This window comes from Colobus angolensis, unplaced genomic scaffold (assembly GCF_000951035.1).
Source record: "Colobus angolensis palliatus isolate OR3802 unplaced genomic scaffold, Cang.pa_1.0 Scaffold558, whole genome shotgun sequence".
NCBI classification, from domain to species: domain Eukaryota; kingdom Metazoa; phylum Chordata; class Mammalia; order Primates; family Cercopithecidae; genus Colobus; species Colobus angolensis.
The window spans coordinates 411,736-424,992 of NW_012119132.1; the positions used below are offsets into that span (position 1 = coordinate 411,736).

The 13,257-nt window shown below is 37.9% G+C and overlaps 1 protein-coding gene across 5 annotated transcripts in view; it reads left to right on the plus strand.

Moving 5' to 3' along the window:
* NRXN1 (neurexin 1) overlaps window positions 1–13,257 on the plus strand; it is a 1,138,235-nt gene that overhangs the window by 708 nt on the left and 1,124,270 nt on the right. For 3 of the 5 annotated variants that reach the window (XM_011961491.1, XM_011961488.1, XM_011961490.1), the window contains exon 1: window positions 3,270–4,277. In XM_011961491.1, coding sequence (XP_011816881.1) covers window positions 3,506–4,277 — 772 coding nt within the window. In that variant the 5' untranslated portion in view covers window positions 3,270–3,505. Of the gene's footprint in view, window positions 1–2,586; window positions 4,278–5,320; window positions 5,421–13,257 lie in introns of those variants that run through there. The other 2 variants (XM_011961493.1, XM_011961492.1) reach the window with 2 other exon arrangements.

The window sequence follows — 13,257 nt, forward strand, 5'->3', positions numbered from 1 at the left end:
GAAGCCTTTTAAATAGATGGCAGGAAGAAGAGATGGTGGAACTGGGGTAGTAACTTAAAGGCTGAATGCAGTGATTTATTAGCAAAAGAAAGAAAATAACAGACAGGCTAGATATCGAAGCAACAAAATCTCTCTATATATTTCTTTTCCTACTTCATCAGCCCCACACTATGCCTATCCTTAATCTGTGCACTAGACTCCGAGCTCCAAGAAACTGCACTGGTATTAGAGATGGAGCTTAGAGACTGGGCGGGAAAGCCAGAGAGAATTTTGGGTGTGCATTGGTATTGAGGGACTTTGCAAAAGCCAGGGGTGAAATAATAAGCACTTCAAAAATTTCTCTGAGATTTCATGTTCTTTATGAGGATACATGTATCGAAGGGTGCATGGACAGTTATAGGGGTGTGTGTATGTGTGTGTGATATCAGAAAGATTAAAATATGCAACTGCAGCCGATGAGTGTACTGTATTGATCCTCCTAGTGACTTGGGATGAATTTGATTGTAGAAATGAAAGAAAGGATTAACGATGCTGTTAGTCTGCTTTTGAATTAGAGCGCTTCTTCTTTTGGCTGCAGTAAGGTTGTTTTTCAGATCCCTTTATTTCATCCTCTAATTTGTGAACTCGCCAGGTCTTTCTGGCACCTAGAGAGGATCTTCTTTTCTCCATATAAATACAGATACTCACTCACATACAATGAGCTTCCTCCAAGAACTAGGAAAACCAGTTAACCTCCCTGTGGTAGGAATGTATATATATCTATATGTACATATATATTTCTCTAGGGTTTTTCTCTCTTCCACCATCCCTTAAAATTGTCAAGGTATGCATTTGTGGAGGAGGGCAGAAGGGACAGGAGAAAAAAGGTTATGTGATCAATGTAACATTAATACAATAATTGACTCCAACAGAGTTACACACACAAGCAAAAAAAAGGTTTTCTAACACATGAGCTTGAGAGTGGGTTCAAAGCAGTACTCCTGATCATGACACTCCAGATTTATTTTGCAAATGACTGAAAATTTAGCAGCTTCCTGAGTCCACTTAAAATATGAAAGTATACTGAATAATATGCTATTTCAGATGACCTGATGAGCCCCTTTCTTTGGGTTTGATACAGGAGAAGACAAGATATGACTGGTGATTGCTGATGGTGTGGAATGTATCAGCCATAATAAATAAGCAACTGAGATTTTTATTTCCTTTTGCTAGTGGGCAGTGTGTATGTGCGCACACTCACACAATGTGTGTGTGTGTTGAAAGAGAGAACCAGTCATCAATTTCATCTGGGAGGAACTTGAAGTGGGATCCCCTAGCTTGGTGGCTCTCAGCTGACACCTGTAGGGATTGCTCTGTACTGAAGACAAATGCTCTCAGCTCCCTCCATGGAGAATCAGCAGCACAATGCGGTGCCATAAATTACTGCTAGTTTCAGCTTGTAGGGGAAAAAAAGTGTTAATTGATAGTCAGCTTCCACGTCCAGACAATAAATTTGGGGTGTGTATTTGTGTGTGTGTGTGCATGTGTGTATATTGTAGTGTGTGTGTGTTTGCAAGCGGGGCGGGGGGTATAAGAAATAGAAAAATAATGCACTTCCTTGACATGAACAGATTATACATTTGTAATTTTTTTCAAAAGGTAAGAATAATTTTTTGGTTAAAAAATGACTTAGAAAAAAACAGTGTTTATGATTTCTGTACTATTTCAAGAACCTCTCAGATTAGAGTTGAATAAAGAGAAGTGATTTAATAGTATAGTGAGTGATTCAAAGGTATGGTTTTAAATTCTAGCATCCTGGAGCCATTGCAGCTGAGATGACATACATGCCAACTGCTGTTCTGATCACACAAATTGTGAGGGCTGACTGCCAGATAGAGACTTCAGGAGGAGTTAGATCTACACTATTAGGCAAAATATTAAGTACTTTATGCACCTTTAGATAAGTTAATATTAGGGCAATTGAGACAATGCCAAAAACATAAACCTGGCTCCAATTAGTGGTTTTCTTTTACAACAGATTATTCCTTTAATATAAAGGAGAACTATATTGTGTGAAATTTTGCAAGAGATTACCAAGAAACCATCAATATTCCTTCTAAGAAAAATAAAATGGCAGGAATGCTATACAAGTCTAAGCTGGCAGCTTCCTGCCAACAGTTTAATCTAATTTGCCAATTGTAAAATCTATTAACTGAGACTTGAATAGGCTGTATTTTTACTGTCTACAGAACAAGCACACAACATAGGTAGAAATCCTTAAAAACATTTTTTTCTCTACTCACATATTTTAAAAATTAAACTATCTTACAAAAAGAAAAGGATAACAGTAATCAAATTTCTCTTTAAGACTTCGGGTTACCAACTAAGTTATAATGTGTGTCATGGCTGACTGTAAAATTGTGATATTAACTATTAGAAAATATTAGGACTTACTTGTAGTGAGGATAAAAAAAAAGCTCCATACAAGAAGGTTAACTCTTTGGCATACTAATAGGATCAGGTCTACACCTGTGTTATGAGCTGAATAAGGATTTATATAATACTATATTGACTTTAGACCTTAATTTTGACTTTAATTCTCTGCAGATATCTGGGTCCTTAAAAAAGACAAGATACAAGCAAAGTGCATCACCAACACACAACCAATTGATGTGCTGTCATCTTAGTTTGGCCCTGCAGAGGCGGAGAGAAAAGAAGAGGAGCTGTTGCGATTTCCACATCTAACAGCTTCTAGCTATTTCGCAACTGCTGGGTTTGAGTCCTACTGTTGCTGTGGCTGAAAAGAAAAGGAAAATCTAACTTGTGAGACCATGCACAAGGAATTAGGTTTGGCTGCAGCGGTGCTAAAGCCCATGCTATGACAGAAGAAGCTGGCCTTTGAAGCTAGCCTCGGGTTAGGAAGTGGCGCCCAAAGAGGCAAGCATCCCTTTCTCCGTTCTGCTTTAAGACACCACATCTGAAGGACACACACTTGAGGCACTCACAAGCATCCAAGAATACTGGCTCACTGCTGGTTTCCTGCACTTTCTAGAGAAAAGTGTTTGCTTTTTATTGACTCTCACTGCTTCCTTTTGGCCTGGTACCGCTGGTGGAACCTGGCAGATAATGGGATTTGAGGAGTTAAGTATCTGTTGACACCACAGATGCTCTTAAATTAGTTAATCAGACTCAAATGGGTCAGTGCTTTCCCTTGATCTTTTGTTGAAGCTTTTTCCAGAACGTTGCCTCCAAAGTGCATCCTCCCTTTGGTCTGGAAGTTCTGTGGCTACCCTGTACCACTGGGGTCAACGTTTTCCAGTTGGAAGAGGACTACAGGGAGAGAGGGAGGTGTTATTGAAAGAAGAAGAAGAAAAAAAGAACTAAATAAAGGCGGACACATCCGTCCCACTCCCGCCTTTCCCCTTACCTTTCTGTGTCTCGGGACCCTTATTTCTTCGTCACGGTGTCCAGGACCATTTTGACCCTGTCGGCCCCGGCATCCCCCCGCCGCACCCCAGCCCCGAGCATGGGGACGGCGCTGCTTCAGCGCGGGGGCTGCTTTCTTCTGTGCCTCTCGCTGCTGCTCCTGGGCTGCTGGGCGGAGCTGGGCAGCGGGCTGGAGTTTCCGGGCGCCGAGGGCCAATGGACGCGCTTCCCCAAGTGGAACGCCTGCTGCGAGAGCGAGATGAGCTTCCAGCTCAAGACGCGTAGCGCCCGCGGCCTCGTGCTCTACTTCGACGACGAGGGCTTCTGCGACTTCCTAGAGCTGATCCTGACGCGCGGCGGCCGCCTGCAGCTCAGCTTCTCCATCTTCTGCGCTGAGCCTGCAACGCTCCTGGCCGACACGCCGGTTAACGACGGCGCCTGGCACAGCGTGCGCATCCGCCGCCAGTTCCGCAACACCACGCTCTTCATCGACCAGGTGGAGGCCAAGTGGGTGGAGGTCAAGTCCAAGCGCAGGGACATGACGGTGTTCAGCGGCCTTTTCGTCGGGGGGCTGCCGCCGGAACTGCGCGCCGCTGCGCTCAAGCTCACCCTGGCCTCCGTGAGGGAGCGGGAGCCCTTCAAGGGGTGGATTCGTGACGTGAGGGTCAACTCCTCACAGGTCCTGCCCGTGGACAGCGGCGAGGTGAAGCTGGACGACGAGCCGCCCAACAGCGGCGGGGGAAGCCCGTGCGAGGCGGGCGAGGAGGGCGAGGGCGGGGTGTGCCTCAACGGAGGCGTGTGCTCTGTGGTGGACGACCAGGCCGTGTGCGACTGCTCGCGAACCGGCTTCCGCGGCAAGGACTGCAGCCAAGGTAAGGCCCGACGCCCGACCCGCGGGGCCCGGGGCCTGGGCAGGGCGCGGGGAGGAAGCGGGCCGGGCTGGTGCATGGGGTCTTCCTAATCTGGCCAAACGTGTGGCAGTGCGCTTCGAGAGAAAGGCCTTGTTTCTGGGGGCCTCTCTACCTTACCCCCCTCCACAGCTCCTCCCTTGACATCCTCGTAAGGATTGGGCAGCCCCCACTTCCAAGTTTGAGTTCCTCCTGGAGACCTTTCTACCAACACTATTCCCTTCCAAGTGTCAAATACAGTGGCCTCTTTTCATTCCTCGGGTTCCTTGGCAGGTTGGGCCCTATATTTATTGGATCGCGACCCACCTATATGACCGCTGTACTTGTCTTTACCACTTCTACATCTGTAACACACAGACTTTGCCCTTAAGATGCAAACAAGCATCTAGAAGATTGGGCATCCGTTTGATGAGAAGTAAAGCACAGGAGAGGTTTGCCACGGCCGTGGTTGAGAATCCCCACGTGGGTGTGATCACTCGTGGTAAAGGAGGAGAAAGACAGGGTTCACAGGCAGTGCTATGCCTTTTGCAGATAGAGCGGTAAAAACCTGCTTTTGGTCTTGGAAAAAGGGGAAGAGAGGATGTGAAGAGTTTCTTCATTAGCAGGAGGCTTTTTGGAATAATACTGGTTTCCACGGTTATATCCAAGTCCAACATTTGTCAAATTTAAGTAAAATTTTGTCATTTCTGTGGTTTCTTGAAGTGTGAGACAGGTCAGCTGACGTTTAAATATGTTAGAGATTAAATAACATTTCTTAATTAACAAATGCCTTATAAAGAGAAATAGAGTGGTAGAGAAATTTAGATGTTGCTGAATTGGGAAGCTGCTGCAGACTAATAAACAGGGATGCGTGTACGGGATTGCAAGAGATTTTCTAAGGATATTCGGCTAATGACATTTATCTGGGTAGTGGAGGCCAAGTTGTAATTTCTGTGGTTCTTGGGGCTTAAAATAGTGTGGCATTAAACAACAAAAATCATACCTAAGTTCTGTTTTCTCCCCTTTAGAAATAAAATTCAGTCTTCAGTATGTTTTGTCGGTGTTGTTACATGACAATGACCAAGGAAAATATTGTTGTATAGATACAGCAAAGCCTCTGAGCAGAAAGTGAGTGAGTGATGGGAAAAAGATGAATCAGTGGCTAAGCAGGAGATGTCAGGATTTAAAGTAGATAGCTTAAGGGTCAAAGCAAGGCAATCAACACATGGATAAGTGGCATTTGTGGCTGAAATGGGTGGAAAAAAAGGTGAATTATTAAATCTAATTTTGAAAGCTATAGGGACAAAAGCTCTATGTGTGGCTGCGTTTTATTGTATCATGTCTGTTTTTTGCTGACACTGCTAAGGGGAACTAGCCTTTGTAAATCTTATTAGAGTTGACAGTTCTCTCTCACTTGACTTTAAGAGAAATAAAGACTTGATAAGATTAGTAATTGTTTAAACAGCAAGGAGAGTTAGTTAGGAAGAAAAAAATACTGGTCTTGAGGAGACTTCTGTAGCTTTCACAGGATTAGGAGGAGGGGAAGAAGGAAAGGGCTATTTTATTGCGCTCTGTCTTCATGTGGGTTTTTGTTTTTCATTATATTTTAGCTTAGGTAATTATAGAAAACTGTATTCCATGGCCTATACAGCACTTCAGCTTTAACAGTACATTTCTATGGTTATAAGAGCAGGCTTTACAGTTATGTTTTACAAAATAAAAAAGATCATTTTTTTCTTCTAGCAAATCTAATTGTGAATCATGAATAAGATACTGGGTAGATATGATAATTTCCATACTATAATTTGGAGTTACATACTTTTGCACTGATTAATAAAAACAAATTTAAAAATGAACATTATTTTATGGGAAAGTTGCCCTAAGTATCCTAATGCCACTTTAAAATACAGATAAGGCAATTTAATGAAGGACACACGAAATGTAGCTTCCTTCCTTAAATTAGGAAACAAATATGACACAATGACAGCTTGCACTGTGTGGGAAGGTGTTTTAAATGAAAATTTTTATTTTTCTGTGCATTTTTAATGTAGGGATTCAGAGATCATGCATAATCAGGAACAGTTAAGAGTGGAAAAAGTAATTTGTTAAAGAGAAGCAGAATTTGATATATCTGAAATGCATTTTATTTTGCAAATGGATAGCTCTTTCTATAAGATAAAGAACTTGGAATTACCAAGATGCATAATTGAACAGTATAGTGCCTGGGTACATAGGATAATTCAACTCAGAATAGCAAATCCATTACGATTCTTCTGAAGCATTGAGTCATTTTGAAAATTTGAACTGAAAACGGAGTGAAAAAGATCACCACTAAACGTAGAAGGAAAACAAAAGGTTGGATTATTTTGAGTAGCACAGAATTGGGAGATGGAGTGATAAAGGCAGAGTCAGTCTTCCTAGAAGGATTGCCTCCATTTTGCTTATTTTCCCTATTTCATGTGTGTCAAGTGACTTGAATAATTAATTGAGAATGGATGCCTCTCCCAACACAGATCATGTATTAATGGCGAGTGATAGATGATTTCTGTTCAGATGAAATATCAATAAAGCTCTGCCTGTAGCCAGTATTTACACTGTTTGTCATGTTCTTCATAAAAACTAATTTTAAAATAAATAAGTTCACATTCATTAAGAGAAAATTTAGGGAAAAAAAAACAGACAAGTAAATATTAAATATAAACTCAGCTTATCTCTGGTCCCAACTAGAATTCTTTTAAAACTTTAACACCATTTAACTGCCTTCATATTTAAAATACAATAAGAACTACTAACAATTAATACTATTATAAGATAGTAAAAATATTCTCTGCCTCCCAACCTCCAGCCAAGAGTGCCTTGAAACAGCTTATGCACCTGTGAATTTCCAGAATATTTTTTATTGAATGAGCTCAATTTCATCCTGGCTTTGTGTTCAAGCCTAGCAAGTTTTATTTATTTATATATTGATACAGAATCCAGTAAAGGTTATGTGTCATGACCAGGTTAGTGGCAGAACCTGGGTAAGAGCATAAACACTTTTATTTGTTCCCAAGCCCTTTTTCATCATGTTTGGCAAATAAGATTTCCAGTTCATTTGGGTTGAGATTATTTTTCAGGTTCAGGTGTTATTCAAGGGGAAAAAAAAACACATCAAAATGGCTGATAGAACAAAACTAATTTATGCATCACTTATGTTCTTTGACCCTGAGCGTCAGCCTCAGAACTCAACTAAGCAAAAATGTCACCTTTCCTGAATAATGAATGCTTATAGGGTACATAGCTTTTTCATATTCATTTCATCTAAGTGCCTGGACCATTTATGATCTCATCTAAATGACCTTGAACATTATTTCTACTTAAGAGCACTCATAGATCCCTAGCAACTTGAAAGAATTAGTGAATTTCATAGCTATCCAGTTTAAAAACAAGAATAACAAGGACAATCAATAAGAAATTAAGTTATATTTCTCATGATTTCCAGATCCCCAGGTCTCGTGCATTTTAGAGTCATGTGTATTAAAATCCCACGTTGGACTGTTTCACTTTTTTGCATGTTCTCTATTTAAATGGCCATAGACACATATGGCTTCCGCTTATTGTTTAATATTACTGAACATGTCAGTATGATAGATGTGACTTAAGAAAGCTCCTGCTTTCCATTACTTTCTTAATGTGACCGGATAGGCAACCACCTTTACTCATTCATTCATTTGTTTATTCATTCATTTGTTTATACATTTCTTTATTCAACAAGTACTGATTGTTTTGTGTACCAGAGTACTAGGCTTATGAAATAAAATGGTAGTGCAGAAATAATTATTACTTTCATAGGCCTCATATTCTAGTGAGAAGGCATAGTGACTTAAAAAAAAAATGAAGCTTAAAATTGTGGTATGTGTTTTGAAGGATGGGTGCATGGTACTGTGAAAACTTAAAATAGTGTGAGCTGACCTAATAAAAAGTGATTATTAAACTGAAATCTGAAAACGTAAGAAAGAATTAACCAAATTAAGGCAGAGGAAAAGTATTAATCAGGTAAAGTGCAGAGGAACAGAATTATGATGCAGGAGATGGCACATGTTCAAGCCACTGAGAGAATGCCTTAAGCATGTAGCTCTAACTCCATACTTGAGAGGAGTGGGGTCAGGCAGTGCACAGCCTTCTGGACCATGTCAGGTATTTTCGTCTTTACTGTAAAAGTGATAAAATAGTAATGGAAAGGATGTAATGTGAATGGTAGGGAGGAAGATGGCATTATCACGTTTATATTTCCAAAATGCCACTCTGGCTACAATGTAGAGAACAGATTGAAAGGGGGCCAGGGAAAAAGAGAAAACATTATTTTCTGTTTGTCAGTCAACATCATTTGTTAAGCACCCACAGTAAGCTGTAGATCAAACTAGGGGAAAAAATACAGTTCTTTCTTGAAGGAAGTTAAAGTCATCATGGGTTTGGTTAGGTATAGAAATAAATGTAAGGCCGTTGATTGTTCAAAACACTTTGGTTCTTCCTGTGAAAAGCATTACCTGAACCCTTTATGTGGGTTGTAATGTGGTTTCCTGTAGATAAACCCATTGAATCTGTGGGTTTTTGGAACCCAATGGCAGTGCCACACTGGATAGTATGCCCCCAAGTACTTTGCTCAATATGTTTTAGTGACAAAATGTATTTGTTGTTTGAATCAACATTGTAACTACTACAATAAAGGACAATATTTTGTAGCTGCTTGTAATCTTTGTAAGATTGTTTTCATTTAAATAGTTATTATATAAGTAGATACTGGATAAAAATGATTCAGAGATTTTGCCACAGTTTTGTTTGAAGTCTGCCATTGTAGGAAAAGGTGGTGTGTTGAGAAAGCTCTGAGTCACAGAAACTCATCAGTAGTTTCTAGAGGAAACATTCTGAGAAACTCTTAAAGTATGATGGTGAAAGGCATCTGTTTATTAAAAAGCTTATTTTGACTATGAGGTAATAATCAAAACTGAGTTACTATTCTAAAATGCCACAAATAAAGTCAAATGTATTATTTTGAGATTTTGTTTTCCTATTCTGAGATGCAGTTGTAGTGTAGAGGTTAAATTATACAGACTCTTGGGCAAGACTGCCTGGTTTCAAGTGGCACACTCAAACTTTCTATTCCTCAATTGTGTTATCTGTGAAATTGGGATGAGAATACTACTTCTTAGTACTCTTAAGAAAATGAAGCAGGTGACTTCATGTGAATCTCTTAGATCAGTGCCTGGCCCTTAGTAAGCATTTTGTAAGTGCAAAAATGTTACTATTACCTCACCCACTATTTCCACTGACCGTTTTCTTTAGGGGTAATTTCAAGCAAAATTTAAATATATAGAACTTCTTCTTACTCCTCTAAAACGAATTTTAGTATAATAATAATCCATTACCTGCCCAAAGTTTCAGTTTGTGAAGACAATGAGCCTCTGTTTCTGTTGTATGCAGCTGTGTTCTAATGTTACCCATGTCTAGGTGTTATTCAAAATATATTAAAAAAACACATTCTGAGAATTTTGTAATTTAGCAAGCAATCAGCACAAAAGTATATGTAGAAACTATACTTTCACTTTCCACATAAACTAGTACCTGTATTCCATCCCAATTTTAAATTTAGGCAGTGATTTTTACTATATTAATAGCTTATTGAAGATACCATTTACTTTTAAGTTTATACTGTTATTATCTATCAAATAGGAAAAGTTTTAATAACTTTAGTTTAAAGAAAGGTTTATTCAATTTATAACTTGTCTTTGAGACTCTCTTATACATTAAAGTTATTTACACATATGCTGCAGATACGATAGGTGACATATTTGGCTTTAAAAGTTCAAGCAAGCTGTTCTTTTAGTTATCATATGCAGATTATATTTTTCATCATAAAATTAAGTATATATATGTATGCATGTCACTGATACCATGTTCAATTTTGGATATCATTAAGTTAAATGTGAATTAAATTGATTATTAAAGGTATAGTTATCCTGATGGACTATAGAAAGAACTGGCGCTGTATAATATTTCTGTCATTCTTAGCTGCATTGTGAGAATCAGGACTCAGACACATTAGTACCTGAAAATAGTCATTGACCACATTCTATACTCCTTCCTCAGCTACACTGGTTGCAGAGTTAACTCCTGTAAATATGTACTAAAAATTAGGTCTTACAATAGATATTCAGGTTTTGTTTTATTAAGGGATTAAGAAACCTACTATTACAAGTTGCTGTGCAAACTATGCTTTCACAAAGTATACAAACATATTTGATGTAATTCAGAATAAATTAGTTTTACATTTTTTAAAGTTTTTGGTTTATTATAAAACAGTATGCAAATCTTAAACTTTTTTGTTGTGTACTTCTCTATAATTTTGTGGCCCAGTCCCTTTTCTATTATTCATAAGTATAGGAATAGGTAATTTTACATGGTCTTTGCCAAATATATGTCTTAAAATGTTCTAATTAGCTTTGGGAAACAAAATTTTGGCCAGTTGCTTTAGATTAGAGCATCTTCAGAAAATTGCAAGGCTTTTGGTTTTCTCTCCTGAGCATGGATTCCATGTAGTTCTACTTGAATATTGGGATGGGTACCATGCACTCTCAGATTCCATTCTTGCCACATGATTATTGATATTTTTGTGTGTAAACATAACATGGTTTGGAATCTGAAGAACTAAATTCCAGGTGGGACTTTACACCTTAATAGATGTTAAAAGTAATATAACAACATCAATGTTCTGTTTTATTTTCTAAGGTTGCAAATTGAGAAACCACCTAATCAGACTACTAATATATTGTAAAGTAATGCCAGCCTACTTCACAGATTGTTTGCAAGTAGATAATAGATATAAACTCTATCGAAGCTTAAAAATTTGAAGGAGATATTAAATGGCAGCAGATAGATTGCTGTAGGATGTTGTGAATGCTAATAGTATTATAAAAATGTGTATCATGTTTCTTTAAATCTACTTTGGGTTCATTTAAAATGTATTTTAGACCATTTATGCCCAAAAGTATGCATCAGATTTGGTAGAGTTCTCTTATTATTATGCTTTAAAATATGGATGTTATGACAAGCCATGTAAAGAGGACATTGTTTCCCTTATTCCTCTTGGGTAAAATTTAAACAAATAAGTGCTTTAAGGCAGCAGTTATATGAGTGCATACTATGTAATTCTGTTTATATGAAATTTAAAACAGATACAACTGATCAGTGATGCTAGAGGTCAGAATAAAGGTACTTTTTAGTGGTCTTGACTAGAAGAAGACAAAACAGTGGAGCATTGGGCATGATATGGGTGGTGGTTACATGGGTATGTACATTTATAAAGATTCACTGAACTATATATGTAAAATGTATATGCTTTACTGTATGTAAACTTTCCCTCAACTTTAAAAAAGTCTTTCAAATTAAAAAAGAAATGCTGTTCAGTGAATACCAATGCACTGAATATATATAAAAGCTAACTTACAAAGTAATCCTTAATGGAAATCTATATTGAAACATGTTGAGCATAAAAGTCAAATATTTGTAACATATATCCAAAGACTATTCCAGAGAGCAAGCCTATTTATAAATAATTTTAAAAGTAAGCAGAGAAAGTACTCTGTTTTAAACACTGTATACAATGTTTGAATTTGAATCACTTTCCACTTTCATGTTCTTTATAATGTTTAGAAGTAAAACATAGGTTCTTGTATTACACTTGCATCCATGGAGCACAAATCCTACCAACATAATCAGGCAACGTAAGTTGTCCAGTTAGAACAACTCACCTGCTAGAATTGTTAACTAATTGAATGATGAGTATTTTGTAAGAGTTCAGTAAATACTTGAATGAGTAATTGGATATTGGAAAAGGCATTACCAGTTAGTTCAACCACAACTCTCATAGTACTTTCTAAATCTGCAAATATACATGATACCCCCAAAAACAGTATACATTAAGTTATTTCAGAAAATGGACTAGATGCCTCTCCTTAAAGGTAAGGTCATAAGCACCTCTTGAATTTGAGAATAATTTAAAATCATTCTGTTAAGAGTCATAGTTGTTACTAAAATTACCATTTAGGGTTTTTTGAGTGAAAGGCATTATGCAGTGTGCTTTGTCTATCTTATCTTATATAGTCTTACCATAGTCCTACTTGATAATTTTACAAAATTTCTGTTTTATCAGTGAGAAAACTGTTAGTTAGAAGAGATCACTTGCTAAAAATTCAGTAGCTACTAAATGGCAGAGCTGGGATTTGAGTCCAAGTATGCCCAATACCTTAGCAGATAGCCCTGTCCATTATATGACACAGCTTGTATATTTAGCTTATCAAATGGATGCTGGGCGTTTGTTCACTAGTTTTCAGGTTGGTACTATTTTAAATGGGCTGATTTATAATAAAGCATTCAGATTTTCGGGTTGTGACAGACCTTTAAATTTAGTGCTGCTTCCTAATGTCATGGTGATAAAGAAAATGGAATAGCTTGTCAGAATTCATCACTCTTTGTTTTCATAACGCTTTTTTATTTGCTTCCTTTGTTGACCTTCTTTTCATACTCTATAGGTTGATTCTACTCTATCATAACTAGCAGTAAAGCCCCAAAATATTGCATCTAAATAATATTACAATTATTTTTTGTACTTTTGGTGAAAAAAACTTATTATTTTGCAAAACAAGCAACGCAAAATTTTCATCTCTTTCAGAGTTTGGATGATAAAATTATTGAAAATATCAACATCCGTGGTGAGTCAGCACGAATATAAAGACCCAGCTCAGTCACACAAATAGATAGTGAGACTTGCTGAGTTAGAATATAGTTCTGCTGAAAATCTAGATGATGGTACAGTGGTCACTTAATTGAAATGTCATAATGAGAAGATAGTGCCTATTTTTGGCTAAGCGAGTTTGGCTTCCCAGCACATTACCTGAAATTGAACTTAGGAGTGGTTCTTAGAAAGATG